Genomic DNA, 20089 nt, shown 5'->3' with positions numbered 1-20089 from the left:
GGGAGCGCAAAACCGCAAATTCCCTCATGGTGTTGTCTGAACAGACACCTAATTCGGTGCAATGTGATAGAAAAACCGCAAATTCCCTCATGGTGTTGTCTGAACAGACACCTGATTTAATGCAATGTGATAGAATCCTGACTAGAAATGAGCGGAAAATTCATAGACGCCGGAATGGCTTGTGCTACTACTGTGGTGATTCTACACATGTTATCTCAGCATGCTCTAAACGTATAGCTAAGGTTGTTAGTCCTGTCACCGTTGGTAATTTGCAACCTAAATTTATTCTGTCTGTAACTTTGATTTGCTCACTGTCGTCTTATCCTGTCATGGCGTTTGTAGATTCAGGTGCTGCCCTGAGTCTTATGGATCTGTCATTTGCTAAGCACTGTGGTTTTACTCTTGAACCATTAGAAAATCCTATTCCTCTTAGGGGTATTGATGCTACGCCATTGGCAGCAAATAAACTGCAGTATTGGACACAGGTTATCATGTGCATGACTCCTGAACACCGCGAGGTGATACGTTTCCTGGTTTTACATAAAATGCATGATTTGGTTGTTTTAGGGCTGCCATGGTTACAGACCCATAATCCAGTCCTGGACTGGAAGGCTATGTCAGTCTCAAGTTGGGGCTGTCGTGGTATTCATGGGGATTCCCTGCCTGTGTCTATTGCTTCTTCTACGCCTTCGGAAGTTCCGGAGTATTTGTCTGATTATCAGGATGTCTTCAGTGAGTCTGAGTCCAGTGCACTGCCTCCTCATAGGGACTGTGACTGTGCTATAGATTTGATCCCAGGCAGTAAGTTTCCTAAGGGAAGACTGTTTAATCTGTCGGTACCTGAACATACCGCTATGCGTTCATATATCAAGGAGTCTCTGGAGAAAGGACATATTCGTCCGTCTTCTTCCCCCCTTGGTGCGGGATTCTTTTTTGTGGCAAAAAAGGACGGATCTTTGAGACCTTGTATTGATTATCGGCTTTTAAATAAGATCACTGTCAAATTTCAGTATCCTTTACCGCTGTTGTCTGACTTGTTTGCCCGGATTAAAGGTGCCAAGTGGTTCACCAAGATAGACCTTCGTGGTGCGTACAACCTTGTGCGCATTAAGCAAGGTGATGAATGGAAAACCGCATTCAATACGCCCGAAGGTCATTTTGAGTACTTGGTGATGCCTTTTGGGCTCTCCAATGCGCCTTCAGTTTTTCAGTCCTTTATGCATGACATTTTCCGGAAGTATCTGGATAAATTTTTGATTGTTTATCTGGATGATATTTTGGTTTTTTCTGATGATTGGGATTCGCATGTGGAGCAGGTCAGGTTGGTCTTTAAAATTTTGCGTGAAAATTCTTTGTTTGTCAAGGGCTCAAAGTGTCTCTTTGGTGTACAGAAGGTTCCCTTTTTGGGGTTCATTTTTTCCCCTTCTGCTGTGGAGATGGACCCAGTCAAGGTCCGAGCTATTCTTGATTGGACTCAGCCCTCGTCGGTTAAGAGTCTTCAGAAGTTCTTGGGTTTCGCTAACTTCTACCGTCGTTTTATCGCTAATTTTTCTAGCATTGTGAAACCGTTGACGGATATGACCAAGAAGGGCTCCGATGTAGCTAACTGGGCTCCTGCTGCCGTGGAGGCTTTCCAGGAGTTGAAGCGCCGGTTTACTTCGGCGCCTGTTTTGTGCCAGCCCGATGTCTCACTTCCCTTTCAGGTTGAGGTGGATGCTTCAGAGATTGGAGCAGGGGCCGTTTTGTCGCAGAGAGGCCCTGGTTGCTCTGTTATGAAACCTTGTGCCTTTTTCTCCAGGAAGTTTTCGCCTGCCGAGCGAAATTATGATGTGGGCAATCGGGAGTTGTTGGCCATGAAATGGGCATTTGAGGAGTGGCGTCATTGGCTCGAGGGTGCTAAGCATCGTGTGGTGGTCTTGACTGATGCTCCTGGAGTCGCTGATCCTGTTGGTATTCTTAAAGATGGAGTTATCTTGTCAGCTATTTCTCCGGATCTGCGACGTGTGTTGCAGAGATTTCAGGCTGATAGGCCTGAGTCTTGTCCACCTGACAGACTGTTTGTCCCGGATAAATGGACCAGCAGAGTCATTTCCGAGGTTCATTCCTCGGTGTTGGCAGGTCACCCGGGAATTTTTGGCACCAGAGATCTGGTGGCCAGGTCCTTTTGGTGGCCTTCCTTGTCAAGGGATGTGCGGTCATTTGTGCAGTCCTGTGGGACTTGTGCTCGAGCTAAGCCTTGCTGTTCTCGTGCCAGCGGTTTGCTCTTGCCCTTGCCTGTCCCGAAGAGACCTTGGACACATATCTCCATGGATTTCATTTCTGATCTTCCGCTATCTCAGGGCATGTCCGTTATCTGGGTGATATGTGATCGCTTCTCCAAGATGGTCCATTTGGTTCCTTTGCCTAAGCTGCCTTCCTCTTCCGATCTGGTTCCTGTGTTTTTCCAGAACGTGGTTCGTTTGCACGGCATCCCTGAGAATATTGTGTCAGACAGAGGATCCCAGTTCGTTTCTAGGTTCTGGCGATCCTTTTGTAGTAGGATGGGCATTGATTTGTCGTTTTCGTCTGCTTTCCATCCTCAGACTAATGGACAGACGGAGCGAACCAATCAGACTTTGGAGGCTTATTTGAGGTGTTTTGTCTCTGCTGATCAGGACGATTGGGTGACATTCTTGCCGTTGGCTGAGTTTGCCCTTAATAATCGGGCTAGTTCCGCCACCTTGGTTTCGCCTTTTTTCTGCAACTCTGGTTTCCATCCTCGCTTTTCTTCGGGTCATGTGGAGCCTTCTGACTGTCCTGGGGTGGATTCTGTGGTAGATAGGTTGCAGCGGATCTGGAATCATGTGGTGGACAACTTGAAGTTGTCACAGGAGAGGGCTCAGCGCTTTGCCAACCGCCGCCGCGGTGTGGGTCCCCGACTACGCGTTGGGGATTTGGTATGGCTTTCTTCCCGCTTTGTTCCTATGAAGGTCTCCTCTCCCAAATTTAAACCTCGTTTTATTGGGCCTTACAAGATATTGGAAATCCTTAATCCTGTATCTTTTCGTCTGGATCTTCCTGTGTCGTTTGCTATTCACAATGTATTTCATAGGTCCTTGTTGCGGCGGTACATTGTGCCTGTAGTTCCTTCTGCTGAGCCTCCTGCTCCGGTGTTGGTTGAGGGCGAGTTGGAGTACGTGGTGGAGAAGATCTTGGATTCTCGCCTCTCCAGGCGGAGGCTTCAGTACCTGGTCAAGTGGAAGGGCTATGGTCAGGAGGATAATTCCTGGGTGGTCGCCTCTGATGTTCATGCGGCCGATTTAGTTCGTGCCTTTCATGCCGCTCATCCTGATCGCCCTGGTGGTCGTGGTGAGGGTTCGGTGACCCCTCACTAAGGGGGGGGTACTGTTGTGAATTTGCTTTTTGCTCCCTCTAGTGGTTACTAGTTTTTTGACTCTGGTTTTTCTGTCATTCCTTTTATCCGCACCTGGGTCGTTAGTTAGGGGTGTTGCTATATAAGCTCCCTAGACCTTCAGTTCAATGCCTGGCAACGTAGTTATCAGAGCTAGTCTGCTGTGCTCTTGTCTACTGATCCTGGTTCCAGTTATATCAGCTAAGTCTGCCTTTTGCTTTTTGCTATTTGTTTTGGTTTTGTATTTTTGTCCAGCTTGTTCCAAATCTATATCCTGACCTTTGCTGGAAGCTCTAGGGGGCTGGTGTTCTCCCCCCGGACCGTTAGACGGTTCGGGGGTTCTTGAATTTCCAGTGTGGATTTTGATAGGGTTTTTGTTGACCATATAAGTTACCTTTCTTTATTCTGCTATCAGTAAGCGGGCCTCTCTGTGCTAAACCTGGTTCATTTCTGTGTTTGTCATTTCCTCTTACCTCACCGTTATTATTTGTGGGGGGCTTCTATCCAGCTTTGGGGTCCCCTTCTCTGGAGGCAAGAAAGGTCTTTTGTTTTCCTCTACTAGGGGTAGCTAGATTCTCCGGCTGGAGCGTGTCATCTAGAATCAACGTAGGAATGATCCCCGGCTACTTCTAGTGTTGGCGTTAGGAGTAGATATATGGTCAACCCAGTTACCACTGCCCTATGAGCTGGATTTTTGTATTCTGCAGACTTCCACGTACCTCTGAGACCCTCGCCATTGGGGTCATAACAGATAACCAAAGGAAGAAAATGGAAAAAGGAGATTACCAAAAGAAGGCAATTGTAAAAGCAGATTTCCAAAGGAAGGCTACTTCTTTATTTGCAAGACATTAAAAAAATGTCAAAAAGTTTTATTTGTTGATTTATTCTAAATCTACTTCCACCAGGGTACACATTTAGGAAAGAATGAAAATATTGCTCATTAGTACTGGGATTTGCACACTCTTCTAACCAAACACGGGCTTACGACACTTCCTTTCAAGGCTATGTTTGAGCAATTTGAAGCATTGGAATCCAGAGTTCACCTGGATAATGATTGATTAGAGCTTGGAACTGTGTTTGCTAAACTAACTTTTGTGTCCATCACCCAAAGGGCATTTAAGTTATAGTTCTCCACTCATTCGTAAACCTCATCTAAAATGGTCACTAGCAAATCAGTGTTTCTCCTTCTTTTCTTGCCTTGTGCAGGTAAGTTATTTCAGTTTAGTTTCAACTGTTATTGCTTAGTTATTTAGCTACTTAGTAAATATTTACTTACCTCTATTGAGTCCAAGGTACCCAACATCTGTAGAAAAATATTTTGAATATGTCCATTGCTCTTTTTGGTAGAATTGATGCCATGGCTACATATTGATTTTACACTGCATAATTTCATATGGCATTGTAAAAAAAATATATTTTTTTTTTTTTTGGGGGGGGGGCATTTACATGAGCGCTCTACAGCTTGCTCACAAAGTGAGATAAGAGGCAAACTAATAGCAGCTACCTGTATAGTTTATATTCACCTGGAAAGAGTTCATGTAAATTGTATCTGACTGGAGTGTCAAGGTACTTAATCACTGTCAATATAGGAACTTATTCTAAGCTACACTGTAACAAAACAAAGGGTTAGCTATTTTCAGTAAGTCCATGTCAGGCATTTCGACTTTTAATCCAGTCCAGTTTTGCATAAAACAACATTTCTTAAAATGCCTATTACATTATTTGTTTTCAGTTTACACTGAGTAATTCAGTGTAGTTAATATAGTTCTGTTTCTGTTACATTTTTCATATATGTACTGATTATAATCTGAGCTGTGACTATTCAGAACCAGTATTAAAATTAGTTTTCTTACTGCAGTTTATTTTCGCATTTCAAATATGAGTGCAAATGATTGATTGCCATAAATAAGACTACCTTTCCGAGCCCTTTTTGAAAGAAAGCATTAGCTAAGTGTGTTGGTGACATAGTCATGTTAATAAATTGTTATTATTGTTTAATTTCTTATAATATTCCCTTTCCTGTAACCCTGTTCTTAGTGTGTTTTGATGATTGAAAAAGAAAAGAAAAAGCAAGTGTAAAATGTGGCCATAGAAAGTGGTCAGCAAAAAACCAACAAACATTAGATACTCCAGAGTAACAAGCTGATAAAGGTTTAACCCCTACCCCCTAAATAACACAAAATTCTAACACTTAAAAAAATGAGTTCATCCTAATTAAAAGGGTTTGTTCAAACATATTAGATGTACATTGACTGAGCGGCTCTTCTCCAATGGGATTGGTCAACTAAGGCTATTTTCACATTAGCGTCGTGCACTGCACGTCGCAATGCGACATTTCGGCGCACCGACGCATAATGTGGAAGCGCCACACAACGGGGGCAGCGAATGCTGTTTTTCAATGCATCCGCTGCTCCATTGTGAGGTGCGGGGAGGCGGGGGCGGACGACGCACCAAAAAACGTTACATGCAACGTTTTTTGGTGGCGACGGTCCGACGCAACACGGCGCAACCGTCGCACAACGGTTGCGACGTGTGGCAATGCGTCGCACTGCGTCGCTAATAAAAGTCTATGGAGAAAAAACGCATCCTGCAAGCAATTTTGCAGGATGTGTTTTTTCTGCAAAACGACGCATGGCGACGTGCAGTGCACGACACTAGTGTGAAAGAGGCCTTACTGTGTATGGTGACTCCCTAATCAGCCCCATAGAGCAAATTTTTGTGAAACTTGGGTTCATTTTGTTCTAGGGAAGATAAGAGGCAATCAGATGATTCTGTCAGTTTCCTCGCCTTTTTCAACTGAGAGCAAGCTTGTTTGTGGGTGGATCTAATGAAATAGCTATTGGCTGTCTAATGTTTATGGCTAGCCTTAGTTGGTCCAGCTTCTGGCACCCTCTGAAGATATGCTAATTACTTGCACTAACCATTGCAGAGAAAATGTAATATTAAAGGGATTCCATTAAATAAATAGATAACTACTAGGGATGAGCGAACATGCTCAGTGATACTCAGATATCACACAAGCACTTGGGTGCTTGGATGTGCTTGGCACTCGACGAGCATTTGCCAGTGCTCGATTTCAAACTCAAAACCCTGCCCCGCTTGTTTGGCACCTGTTACACAGCCAATAAGCATTGGGGCTTGCCTGTCAGTCGCTGCAATGCCGTAGCCATCTTGGTAGTAGCATTACTGTGACCGTATGACATAATCAGGGGTTATAAAAGAACAGGTGCCACCAGGCTTGTCACACTGACATCATTACACAGCTCTGTGACAGTTCTTATCGGAGAGAGTGTGTGTACAGTTTAGCGAATCAGAGTCCGGTAGTGTTGATTTTGGTTCTGAAGCTGAACCATCATACTAGCAGACTTAATTTTGTGCTTTACTGTTTGTATCACATACATTCTGCATTTATCCTAGATAAGGAGAGAGAGTTGCAGGAGCAGGAAGAGTGGCTGAATACAGTCTCTAGGCAGGAATTAAGGCTTTGCAGTCCATTGCTTAATTTACAGCTGCGGCAGTTGTCCACATTTTTTTGATGTGAAAAAAATGTCATCCTTAGAGTATTATGTGCTTTGTGGTACATTTCAGTGTTATAAAACATTCCCAAAAAGCATTGAAACATTTTTCTGTGTTCAATGACTCATCCATATACTATTACGTGCTATGTGGTACATTTTAGTGTTATAAAACAGTCTAAAAAATGTGTTGAAAAATATTTCTGGATTCAATTACTCATCCATATACTATTACATGCTCTGTGGTACATTTTGGTGACATATAACACTCCCAAACAGCATTGAAACATTTTTCTAGATTCAGTTACTCAACCATAGAGTATTGCATGATCTGTGGCACATTTTGGTGCGATATATCACACTCCAAGAAAGCTTTCAAAAATTTTTCTGGATTGAATTAGTAATCAATACAGTGTAACATGCTTAGTGGTCGGCAAGGTGACAAAGATAGCAGAATTTTGTGAGACTCCCGAGAGAAGACCGGAGAAATGCTGGTGCCAGATCAAGCTAGCGTGCCAACGAAGGTGGCAGCAGTCTGTGGTCTGTAACCGTCCGCTTTCCCAGAACCATCAAGGCCCAAACTCAGGCCGCATCTTTCACTGCTGAAATAAAAACCAAAATTGTCTTGCTACAGGTGTAGAAATATGGTTGCTCAAAAATTGGGTGTTACCATCACGACTTTATTTTGTATTTACTTTTTACAGCAAAGATATTTTGTCACACAGTTTTCTTTTACTTAACAATCTTTTCGGTAAAAGATATTTTGTTTCTTGCAAACTGTAGAGTTAAACAAATTTAAAATAATGGAGAACAAATGGGTTAACTGTCATATATACTGTAGAACTTGGTTTGTTTGAAATTTCATTGGTTTGAAATAAAACCCAAAATTGTACTGCTACAGGTGTAGAAATTTTAGTTGTTCCAAAATTGACTATTGTCATATATACTCTAGTAATTGGTTTGTGTGAAATTTTGTTGGTTTTAAATAACAACAAAAATTGTCTTCCTAAAAGTGTACAAATGTCGTCCCTTTGTACTCAGTTGTGCTAAGGAGGGGAATGAGAAGGAAAAGATGGAGGAGGAGGAGTAGATGATGGAGTGTAGTCATCATGGTGAAGGAAGTATTCACTGTAGGGACCTTGACACATATGGCAGTCTCATATACAGCTGCCTTTTCCGTGACCCTCACGTTACATTCATCTTGGCCAAAAAAGAGTATTGTTCACCCTGCTAGACCCACCCTGCAAAGAGAATGTTGGACCTTTTCATCCTAAGGTGGAGAGGTCGTCTAAAAAGGTGCTATAGCAGAAGGTCATTGTGGAAAATATGTTGAAAAAATTACAAACCACTCCGGCGCTACCCTAAATAGAAGAGGAGAAAGCTGTTTATGAACACTCAGTAAAGTAGCTGCTGGTATTAGAAGGACACTGTGCTGATTTCCGTCGATATAATGAAACAATAATAATAAACTTCTGTACCATGTCCTCACCAATCTCATATTAACAGTTCCCATCGAACACCATATCACATACATAGCGATCAGCTTTTGTTTTACTCTTTTCTGGCATATTTTTCTTTAAGCGAACGTGTCACATACAATTTTTAAAACGAGCAACAATACAGCATACAAAGGACAAATACTTTCACGCCATGACTAGATCACATATTACCACCACATAGTGACTGAATAATATCACATACAAGGAACAAATACTGTCACTCCATGACCAGACCATATGTTACAACCACATAGTGAACAAATAATACTACATACAAGGGACAAATACCGCAAGACCACATATTGCACCACTCCATGACCTGACATCATATTACCACCACATAGTGATCGAATACTAGAATACTGATCATTAATAAAAACTACAATACTAATATTGCCATAAGCGCCATTATACACAGGAGCTCTGTACATAGATGTACAGTGTATAGTGTCAGTGTATAGGTAACTCCCTGACTCACCAGTGACATTATCCACAGGAGCTCTGTACTGTATACAGTGTCAATGTAGAGGCAATACAGGGCTCACCAGTGACCTACCTACCCAGTAACGCTGTATATAATGTCAGTGTACAGATAATACAGTGATCACCAGTGACAGTAAACACAGGAGCTCATCCAGTGCAGACCGCCATCACTTCTACCAGCCAGAAGCACTCCCATTAAATGTTTTATTTCTGAAACTTATGGAAATGTGACTGTGTGAGCATGTTAAAGCAGCATTAATTCATTAAATGTGAGCATATATGCATGTCATGTTTTGTAAGTTTATTAATATATTCATCTTCTGTTGCTTTCTTCAGGATCCAGTACCTTTTCTTTTCTGCTTCTCAGTGACATCACTGCTCTGAAGACTGGCTGCACATGCTGCGCTCTGTGTGACCCGGAAATGACTTTTACAATGTAAGTCTATGGAGCGTTAGTATAAGGCACCATAGATTTACATAGTGAAAGAGACTTCCGAATCAGACATAGAGCATAAAGTGAGAAAACTAGTTGCAATTGCCGTGATGTCACTCAGAAGATTAGGCGGACAGTGTTGGACACTGGAGAGAGCGGCAGTAGGTGACTATATTAATACACTCATACTATATGACATGCACATATGCAGACATTTAATAAAAAATTAGTGGAAGCGCTTCTTTAAATGCGTTTTCCCACCAACAAGCTATGGATGTGTTTGAAAGAAAAAGTTCCTGTGCTGGGATAATCTTATCAATGTGCCCCTGCTGTGTACTGTGTAATGGCCGTGTCTGACTGTACAGGGACATGGTCTGATCATATCACAGCTCCTGGGCTGGAGAGGAAGTAAAAGATAGTATACAGACAGGCAGTATAGGATCACAGCTGATTCTTTTTGTGAGGTAAAAGAATTCACTTCCTGTTTTTAATCATGTTTTACCTCATAGAAAGAATCAACTGAGGTCCTCTGCTGTAATGTCTGTATACTTTTTTATTCCTTTCCAACCCAGGAGACATAGTATATCCACCATGTTCCTGCACGGTCAGACACGGCCATTACACAGTACACAGCAGGGCACATTTATAAGATTATCTCAGCACGGGAACATTTTATTTAAACACATCCAACTGTGGAACTAATTATTTTTCAAAGATCTATTGATTAAAATGTTGATTACAATTAACTTTCTTCTACTGAGTCACATGACGGCAATTCAGACTCTCTTGATCACACTGCACTTTGTGTGAGCCAAAAGTCTCTTTTATAATCTAAACTTCATTCTTATGCTCCACAAGTTTACATTTTAAAACCACTTTTCGGTCACACAGAGGAAAATGTGACCTAGAGATTCTAGAGAGCAGACGTCACTCAGAAGTGGATCGGAATAGTGCTGGATACTAGAGAAGATGGTGATAGATGAGTATATTAACACATTGACACTACAATATACTAATATTTACACAGGTTTAGGAAGTAAAATATTTAATTCTTTAATACAATTATTTTATTATAATCATGTAACAATTAGGTTGTTTGTGATCTGCTGCTCTACTGATGGCTCTCCAGTATATCACTAGAGATGGCCTGGATTGAGCCTCCTTCACTGCTTTCCTGCTTGTCTGTTGCTACTTCTTGCTTATTTTTGTGTGAAATACATATATATCTATATATGTGTATATGTACACCATATTCCAAATTATTATGCAAATTACATTTTTCTCAGATTTTCCTAAATGGTCGGTGCAAATGACAGTCAGTCTAATAAAAGTTATCACCCGTTAGAGTATACACTCACTGGCCACTTTATTAGGTACACCTGTCCAACTTCTTGTTAACACTTAATTTCTAATCAGCCAATCACATGGCGGCAACTCAGTGCATTTAGGCATGTAGACATGGTCAAGACAATCTCCTGCAGTTCAAACCGAGCATCAGTATGGGGAAGAAAGGTGATTTGAGTGCCTTTGAACGTGGCATGGTTGTTGGTGCCAGAAGGGCTGGTCTGAGTATTTCAGAAACTGCTGATCTACTGGGATTTTCACGCACAACCATCTCTAGGGTTTACAGAGAATGGTCCGAAAAAGAAAAAAAATCCAGTGAGCGGCAGTTCTGTGGGCGGAAATGCCTTGTTGATGCCAGAGGTCAGAGGAGAATGGGCAGACTGGTTCGAGCTGATAGAAAGGCAACAGTGACTCAAATCGCCACCCGTTACAACCAAGGTAGGCCTAAGAGCATCTCTGAACGCACAGTGCGTCGAACTTTGAGGCAGATGGGCTACAGCAGCAGAAGACCACACCGGGTACCACTCCTTTCAGCTAAGAACAGGAAACTGAGGCTACAATTTGCACAAGCTCATCGAAATTGGACAGTAGAAGATTGGAAAAACGTTGCTTGGTCTGATGAGTCTCGATTTCTGCTGCGACATTCGGATGGTAGGGTCAGAATTTGGCGTAAACAACATGAAAGCATGGATCCATCCTGCCTTGTATGGAGCATCTTTGGGATGTGCAGCCGACAAATCTGCGGCAACTGTGTGATGCCATCATGTCAATATGGACCAAAATCTCTGAGGAATGCTTCCAGCACCTTGTTGAATCTATGCCACGAAGAATTGAGGCAGTTCTGAAGGCAAAAGGGGGTCCAACCCGTTACTAGCATGGTGTACCTAATAAAGTGGCCGGTGAGTGTACATCGAATTTTATTGAAGAAACCTACCAATGATAACAGTATAATCTCCAAAATGAACAAAAACTGAAAATGCACTGTTCCAAATTATTAGGCACAGGAGAATTTCTAAACATTTGATATGTTTTAAAGAAATGAAAATGCTCATTTGTGGAATTTGCAGCATTAGGAGGTCACATTCACTGATCAAAAAAGCTGTTTAACTCCAAAACATCCTAACAGGCCAAGTTACATGTTAACATAGGACCCCTTCTTTGATATCACCTTCACAATTCTTGCATCCATTGAACTTCTGAGTTTTTGGAGAGTTTCTGCTTGTATTTCTTTACATGAAGTCAGAATAGCCTCCCAGAGCTGCTGTTTTGATGTGAACTGCCTCCCACCCTTATAGATCTTTTGCTTGATGATACTCCAAAGGTTCTCTATAGGGTTGAGGTCAGGGGAAGATGGTGGACACACTATGAGTTTATCTCCTTTTATGCCCATAGCAGCCAATGACTCAGAGGTATTCTTTGCACCATGAGCTGGTGCATTGTCATGCATGAAGATGATTTTGCTCCTGAAGGCACATTTCTGCTTTTTATACCATGGAAGAAAGTTGTCAGTCAGAAACTCTATATACTTTGGAGAGGTCATTTTCACACCTTCAGGAACCTTAAAGGGCCCGAACAGCTGTTTCCTTATGATTCCGGACCAAAACATGACTCCTCCACCTTCTTGCTGACGTCGCAGCCTTGTTGAGACATGGTGGCCATCCACCAACCATCCACTACTCCATCCATCTGGACCATACATGGTTGCTTGACACTCATCAGTAAACAAGACTGTTTGAAAATTAGTCTTCATGTATGTCTGGGCGCACTGCAACCATTTCTGCTTGTGAACACTGTTTAGGGGTGGCCGAATAGTAGGTATATGCACCACAGCAAGTCTTTGAAGGATCCTACACCTTGAGGATCGAGGGACTCCAGAACACCAGCAGCTTCAAATAACAGTTTGCTGCTTTGTAATAGTATTTTGGCAGCTGCTCTCTTAATCCAATGAATTTGTCTGGCAGAAACCTTCCTCATTATGCCCCTATCTGCATGAAGTCTGTCTGTGCTCTGTTTCAGTCACAAATCTCTTCACAGTATGATGACCACTCTTACGTTTTTGTGAAATATCTGTTTTTATACCTTGTCCAAGGGATTGCACTATTTAACGCTTTTCAGCAGCAGAGAGATCCTTTTTATTTCCCATATTGCTTGAAACCTGTGGCCTGCTTAATAATGTGGAACATCATTTTTAAGTAGATTTCCTTCAATTAGAATCACCTGAAAAACTAATTATCACATGTGCTTAAGATTGATCTCAGTGATCCATTGAGCCCTGAGACACAATACCATCCACGACTTTATTTGCATAATAATTTTGAACACAGTGTATGTGTATATATATATATATATATATATATATATATATATATATATATATATATATATATATATATATATATAGTACAGACCAAAAGTTTGGACACCCCTTCTCATTTAAAGATTTTTCTGTATTTTCATGACTATGAAAAGTGTACGTTCACACTGAAGGCATCAAAACTGTGAATTAACACATGTGGAATTATATACTTAACAAAAAAGTGTGAAACAACTGAAATTATGTCTTATATTCTAGGTTCTTCAAAGTAGCCACCTTTTGCCTTGATGACTGCTTTGCACACTCTTGGCATTCTCTTGATGAGCTTCAAGAGGTAGTCACCGGGAATGGTTTTCTCTTCACAGGTGTGGCCTGTCAGGTTTAATAAGTGGGATTTCTTGCCTTATAAATGGGATTGGGACCATCAGTTGTGTTGTGCAGAAGTGCGGTGGATACACAGCTGATAGTCCTACTGAATAGACTGTTAGAATTTGTATTATGGCAAGAAAAAAGCAACTAAGTAAAGAAAATGAGTGGCCATCATTACTTTAAGAAATGAAGGTCAGCCAGTCCGAAAAATTGGGCAAACTTTGAAAGTGTCCCCAAGTGCAGTGGCAAAAACCATCAAGCGCTACAAAGAAACTGGCTCACATGAGGACCGCCCCAGGAAAGGAAGACCAAGAGTCACCTCTGCTTCTGAGGATAAGTTTATCCGAGTCACCAGCCTCAGAAATCACAGGTTAACAGCAGCTCAGATTAGAGACCAGGTCAATGCCACACAGCGTTCTAGCAGCAGACACATCTCTACAACAACTGTTAAGAGGAGACTTTGTGCAGCAAGCCTTCAAGGTAAAATAGCTGCTAGGAAACCACTGCTAAGGACAGGTAACAAGCAGAAGAGACTTGTTTGGGCTAAAGAACGCAAGGAATGGACATTAGACCAGTGAAAATCTGTGCTTTGGCCTGATGAGTCCAAATTTGAGATCTTTGGTTCCAACCACAATGTCTTTGTGCGATGCAGAAAAGGTGAACGGATGGACTCTACATGCCTGGTTCCCACCGTGAAGCATGGAGGAAGAGGTGTGATGGTGTGGGGGTGCTTTGCTGGTGACACTGTTGGGGATTTATTCAAAATTGAAGGCATACTGAACCAGCATGGCTACCACAGCATCTTGCAGCGGCATGCTATTCCATCCGGTTTGAGCTTAGTTGGACCATCATTTATTTTTCAACAGGACAATGACCCCAAACACACCTCCAGGCTGTGTAAGGGCTATTTGACCAAGAAGGAGAGTGATGGGGTGCTACGCCAGATGACCTGGCCTCCACAGTCACAAGACTTGAACCCAATCGAGATGGTTTGGAGTGAGCTGGACCGCAGAGTGAAGGCAAAAGGGCCAACAAGTGCTAAGCATTTCTGGGAACTCCTTCAAGATTGTTGGAAGACCATTCCCAGTGAATACCTCTTGAAGCTCATCAAGAGAATGTCAAGAGTGAGCAAAGCATTCATCAAAGCAAAAAGTGGCTATTTTGAAGAACCTAGAATATAAGACATATTTTCAGTTGTTTCACACTTTTTTGTTAAGTATATAATTCCACATGTGTTAATTCATAGTTTTGATGCTTTCAGTGTGAATGTACAATTTTCACAGTCATGAAAATACAGAAAAATCTTTAGATGAGAAGGTGTGTTCAAACTTTTGGTCTGTAATGTATATATATATATATATATATATATATATATATATATATATATATATAAGCTGAATGTGTGGGTGTATGTATGTGTGTGTGTATGTCCGGGATTGGCATCTGCACCGTCGCAGCTACAGCCACAAAATTTTGCACAGTCGCACATCTGGACCCCGAGAGCGTCATAGGCTATGTTGTGAGGTGAAATTTTAACCCCGCGCTTTCCAATTCACCAAACAATTTTGCCTCTATCTACATAATGGGGAAAAAGTGAAAGGAAAAGTGTTGGAGGCAAACTGACAGCTGCCAGATGTGAACAAGGGGGACATAAAGAATGAGAGCGATGGCGCCAAAGAGTTTATACCATACAGTTGCTAAGGTGGGGCTCCGACATAGGATACTCACCACACACAGGGATATGAACACAAAATGCGCCACACACTACCACCAGCTTGAACACATATACCACCCTCAGCACACATTTCACCACACATACACCAACCTCGCCACATAAAAGTCGAAACACAAAAGTCACAGCTCAAAACTCGTCATGCGCGAAATTCACCACATGCAAAACTTGCCACATACAAAACTAGGCTCACGCAAAACTCACCTCATGGAAAACTCGCCACATGCAAAACTTGCACACGCGGAAAAATTGCCACATGCACAAAAGTTGCTACACATGCAAAAGTTGCCTCACACAAAAGTTGCACACACTCAAAACGCACCACACATAAAACTCGCCACGCGCAAAATTCGCCATTCGCAAAACTTGCTGCACACAACTTGCTACACTAACCTGTCACATGCAACTCAACACACAAAAAGGTGCTACACGCATGTCACCACACAAAACTCATCTCACAAAAGTCGCTACATGCATGTCGCCACACGCAACTCAACACACACAACTTGACACATGAAACTCGCCCTAAAACACACACAAGTCTGGTATTATCCTTCAAAAATAAAAATCTGATTAATAAGCAGACAAACTACAAGAGCAACAAATGTACCATATAGGAAATACACCAGCTGTCAGTCACATGACCTGTCTATTATGTGCATGTGTGAGCTAATATATACTGCCAGGGGGAGGACTTCCTGTTGGCTGGGGATTTATCAGGCTGAGAATTTAGTTTTCAAATACTGAGGTAAAAATACTGACCAAATAACGTGTGAACAAGGTCTAATACAGGAGGAGATGACATACAGGTACATACTATATACAGGGGAGATGACACACAGGTATATACTATATACAGGGGAGATGACATACATGTATATACTATATACAGGGGAGATGACACACAGGAATATACTATATACAGGAGGAGATGACACACACATATATACTATATACAGGAGATGACACACAGGTATATACTATAAACAGGAGGAAAAACACCACAAACACTATTCAGTGTAATGAAGTCCAAGTAATACAAAAGTATATTTCAAAGATATTTATTAGTAATTAACAAAAGATCAAATGGCAGAAGCATGGCTAAAAAGTGACAGATCTTACCACTACAAAACAACGGCGGACCTGATGGCGCAGGGGAGGGCGGGAGAGTGTGTGTATCCCTGCGCCATCAGGTATGTGATTGGAGATACTGCCACTGTGCATTATGGCTTTGTTTATTTATGGCCTTTGTTTACTGATGTCTGTAATTTAGTGATGTCTCCCAGGGTGTCCACATGCTCTTTCGCCATTGTTTTGTAGTGGTAAGATCTGTCACTTTTTAGCCATGCTTCTGTCATTTGATCTTTTGTTAATTACTAATAAATATCTTTGAAATATACTTTTGTATTACTTGGACTTCATTACACTGAATAGTGTTTGTGGTGTTTTTCCAGTTGGATTTCAGTGTGTCATTACATGTCCTGAGATTTGCTATGGGTTATATATGTACCTATGGTATTTAATGCCAATATGTTGCATTTCCATAGTTGTATGTGTTTTTCCATTTATTACTATAAACAGGAGGAGATGACTTTCAGGTATATACTATATACAGGAGGAGATGACACACAGGCATATACTATATACAGGAGGAGATGACATACAGGTATATACTATATACAGGAGGAGATGACACACAGGCATATACTATATACAGGAGGAGATGACACACAGGCATATACTATATACAGGAGGAGATGACACACAGGTATATACTATATACAGGAGGAGATGGCATACAGGTATATACTATATATAGGAGGAGATGACACACAGGCATATACTATATACTGGAGGAGATGACATACAGGTATATACTATATTCAGGAGCAGATGACACACAGGTATATACTATATACAGGGGAGATGACACACAGGTATATACTATTTACAGGAGGAGATGACTTACAGGTATATACTATATAAAGGAGGAGATAACATACAGGTGTATACTATATATAAGAGGAGATGACATACAGGTATATACTATAAATAGGAGGAGATGACATACAGGTATATACTATATACAGGAGGAGATGACACATGTATATACTATATACAGGAGGAGATGACATACAGGTATATACTATATATGAGGAGATGACACATAGGTGTATAGAGGAGATGACATACAGCAGGTATATACTATATACAGGGGAGATGACATACAGGTATATACTATATATAAGAGGAGATGACATACAGGTATATACTTTATACAGAAGAGATGACATACAGGTATATACTATATACAGGAGGAGATGACACATAGGTATATACAATATACAGGAGGAGATGACATACAGCAGGTATATACTATTTACAAGGGAGATGACATAAAGGTATATACTATATACAGGGGAGATGACATACAGGTATATACTATATACAGGAGATGACATACAGGTGTATACTATATATAAGGGAGATGACAAACATGTATATACTGAGGTGAAAATGAGAGATGTGAGGTGAAAATGAAAAGGTGTGAGTGCAAAATGAGAGGAGTGAGGGAAAATAGTGGAGTGATCGGAAAATGACAGATGTGAGGTCGAAATGACAAGTGTTAGGGGGGAATGAGAGGAGTGAAGGGGGAATGAGAGGTGTGTGAGGGAGGAAATGAGAGATGTGAGGGAGAAAATGAGAGGCGTGATGGTAAAATAAGAGAAGTGAGGTGCTATAACTAACCACAGATATTTACTATGCCCAGGCAATGCCGTGCTCTTCAGCTAGTACATATATACACCTTGAGCAAGTGGTAAATCTAAATTTAATGTCAACATATTTTACATGGTGAATCCTCATGCCAAAAGGAACAAATTTGAAGGGCAAGACTTACCAATTTGCAGAGTTCATTTTTCCTTGGCACCCTCATATCCCATATATATATATATATATATATATATATATATATATATATATATATATATATATATATATATATATATATATATACAATGGGTACGGAAAGTCCCCATTTTTCACTCTGTTTCATTGCAGCCATTTGGTAAATTCAAAAAAGTTCATTTTTTTTTTCATTAAGGTACACTCTGCACCCCATCTTGACTGAAAGAAAACAGAAATGTAGACATTTTTCCAAATCCATCTATATTATTTCAAAACACTGTTTTTCGGTGATTACTTTGTATCTCCATTCACACTGCACCCACACACACAAATGATACACCATTTGAAAGAAACAAACCACACATCCACAATGTGATGACAGAAAACACTTTAAACATTAATTTTCATAAAACTGCGGTAAGGAAAAATGACCTGCAGGTGGCACCACACTACCCCATGCATACTACCACTAAGGCTACTTTCACACTGATCCGTCGGTACGGGCCCGTCGCAATGCGTCGGGCCGACGTACCGACGGATGCTGTGAAATTCTGCAAGACGTGGGCAGCAGATGCAGTTTTACAACGGATCCACTGCCCATTCTGCAGTCCGGGGAAGAGGGGCGGAGTTTCGTCCTCGCATGCGCGGTCGAAAATGGCGGACGAGACGCACAAAAAAAGTTACATGGAACTTTTTTTGTGCCGACGGTCCGCCAAAACACGACCGATGAGACGTGCGGCAATCCGTCGCAACGCGTCGCTAATGCAAGTCTATAGAGAAAAAACGCATCCTGCAGGCAACTTTGCAGGATGCATTTTTTCTGCAAAACGACGCATTGCGACGTACATCACACGATGCTAGTGTGAAAGTAGCCTAAGCTGAAACAAATCCTAACCTTTGCCTTCGGGGCTTTCTAGCTTATAGAACTCCATGCCCAGCCGATTTCAGGCAGGTACATATAAAATATTTGCTACATATCTGGAAGTAGAATAAAAGTAAAACTTTATCTATTTAAGACTTCAGCTTTAAAACTGAAGATGAATGCAGCCTAAAAGGGACCAGACAGGTTCTGAACCATCAGAGTGTCCCTATTATTGGACAGTCATTGAAAAGTCTATCTTCCTTCTAAGGTTGCAGCTTATTGGTGACCTGGAGTCACCTCTGGTTCCAAGTAAAAAACTGCAGCATTGACATATCTCAGACTGTACATTGTTTCCCGATGGGAGAGAATGGTGGAAACAACCTTGCAAAACTTGAAAAAAAATATCCAACCATAGGGGAAAAAAAGGTAAAATAATCTGCAGATATTAATTTTTTTTAAAGGGATATTCCAATTTTTACACAATGGTGTAAATACACTCGGTTATGGAGTCAATTTGCCTTCATCATTTTTAGGCCACGTTTACACGTTCAGTATTTGGTCAGTATTTTCCATCAGTATTTGTAAGCCAAAACCAGGAGTGGGTGATAAATGTAGAAGTGGTGACGTGTTTCTATTATACTTTTGTAAAAAAGAAAAAATGGTCAGCACTCACCATTCCCGATGCTTAAAAAGTCTTTATTAGAACATGGACACGGACAGGGAGAGCATGGTGTCCATGTTCTAATAAAGACTTTTTAAGCATCGGGAATGGTGAGTGCTGACCATTTTTTCTTTTTTACTTTGGTCATATGTATATCTTTTGGTTGAAGCACCCCATAAGCCCATGCATTGAGTAGTGGGAATAGGAGCTGGTACAGCGCATCGTGGCACGCCGTTAGGTGATCGCAAAAAGCAGCAGTGCGAGTATTTATTCTTTTTATTGGACTATTTGTATTCTGTTTTTTTCATACTCAGCACGCTGCTGGCGTTTCATTCTAGGCGTTTACCTACAGGGTGATTAATCACCAGCTGTGTTGTTTTCCAACATGGAACCAGCAACCTTACCCCTCTCTAACGGACTGTTAGCAGGACGGGAGAATGTGGACTCTTTTTTTACTGAATGTGAGTCACAAGAGGATGTTTTTACTTTGAGCACTAAGACTTTGGAATATAGACTTTTTAATACAGCGGAGAGGGAAGTTAATTTGTTTTGGACTAATAATTCGTTGAAGTCCTATGT

General features: G+C 41.3%; 1 protein-coding gene across 1 annotated transcript in view; it reads left to right on the top strand.

Annotated features, from left to right (window-relative positions):
- The first annotated feature begins 4330 nt into the window (after positions 1-4330).
- PLG (plasminogen) overlaps positions 4331-20089 on the top strand; it is a 179678-nt gene continuing 163919 nt past the window's right edge. The window contains exon 1 of the mRNA XM_077289158.1: positions 4331-4597. Within this exon, the coding sequence (XP_077145273.1) occupies positions 4549-4597 (49 nt within the window). The 5' untranslated portion in view covers positions 4331-4548. The remainder of the gene's footprint in view (positions 4598-20089) is intronic.

This window comes from Ranitomeya variabilis, chromosome 2 (assembly GCF_051348905.1).
Source record: "Ranitomeya variabilis isolate aRanVar5 chromosome 2, aRanVar5.hap1, whole genome shotgun sequence".
Classification (NCBI taxonomy): domain Eukaryota; kingdom Metazoa; phylum Chordata; class Amphibia; order Anura; family Dendrobatidae; genus Ranitomeya; species Ranitomeya variabilis.
The sequence above is the reverse complement of the archived record's forward strand: the minus strand, read 5'-3'. Positions and strand labels throughout refer to the sequence as shown.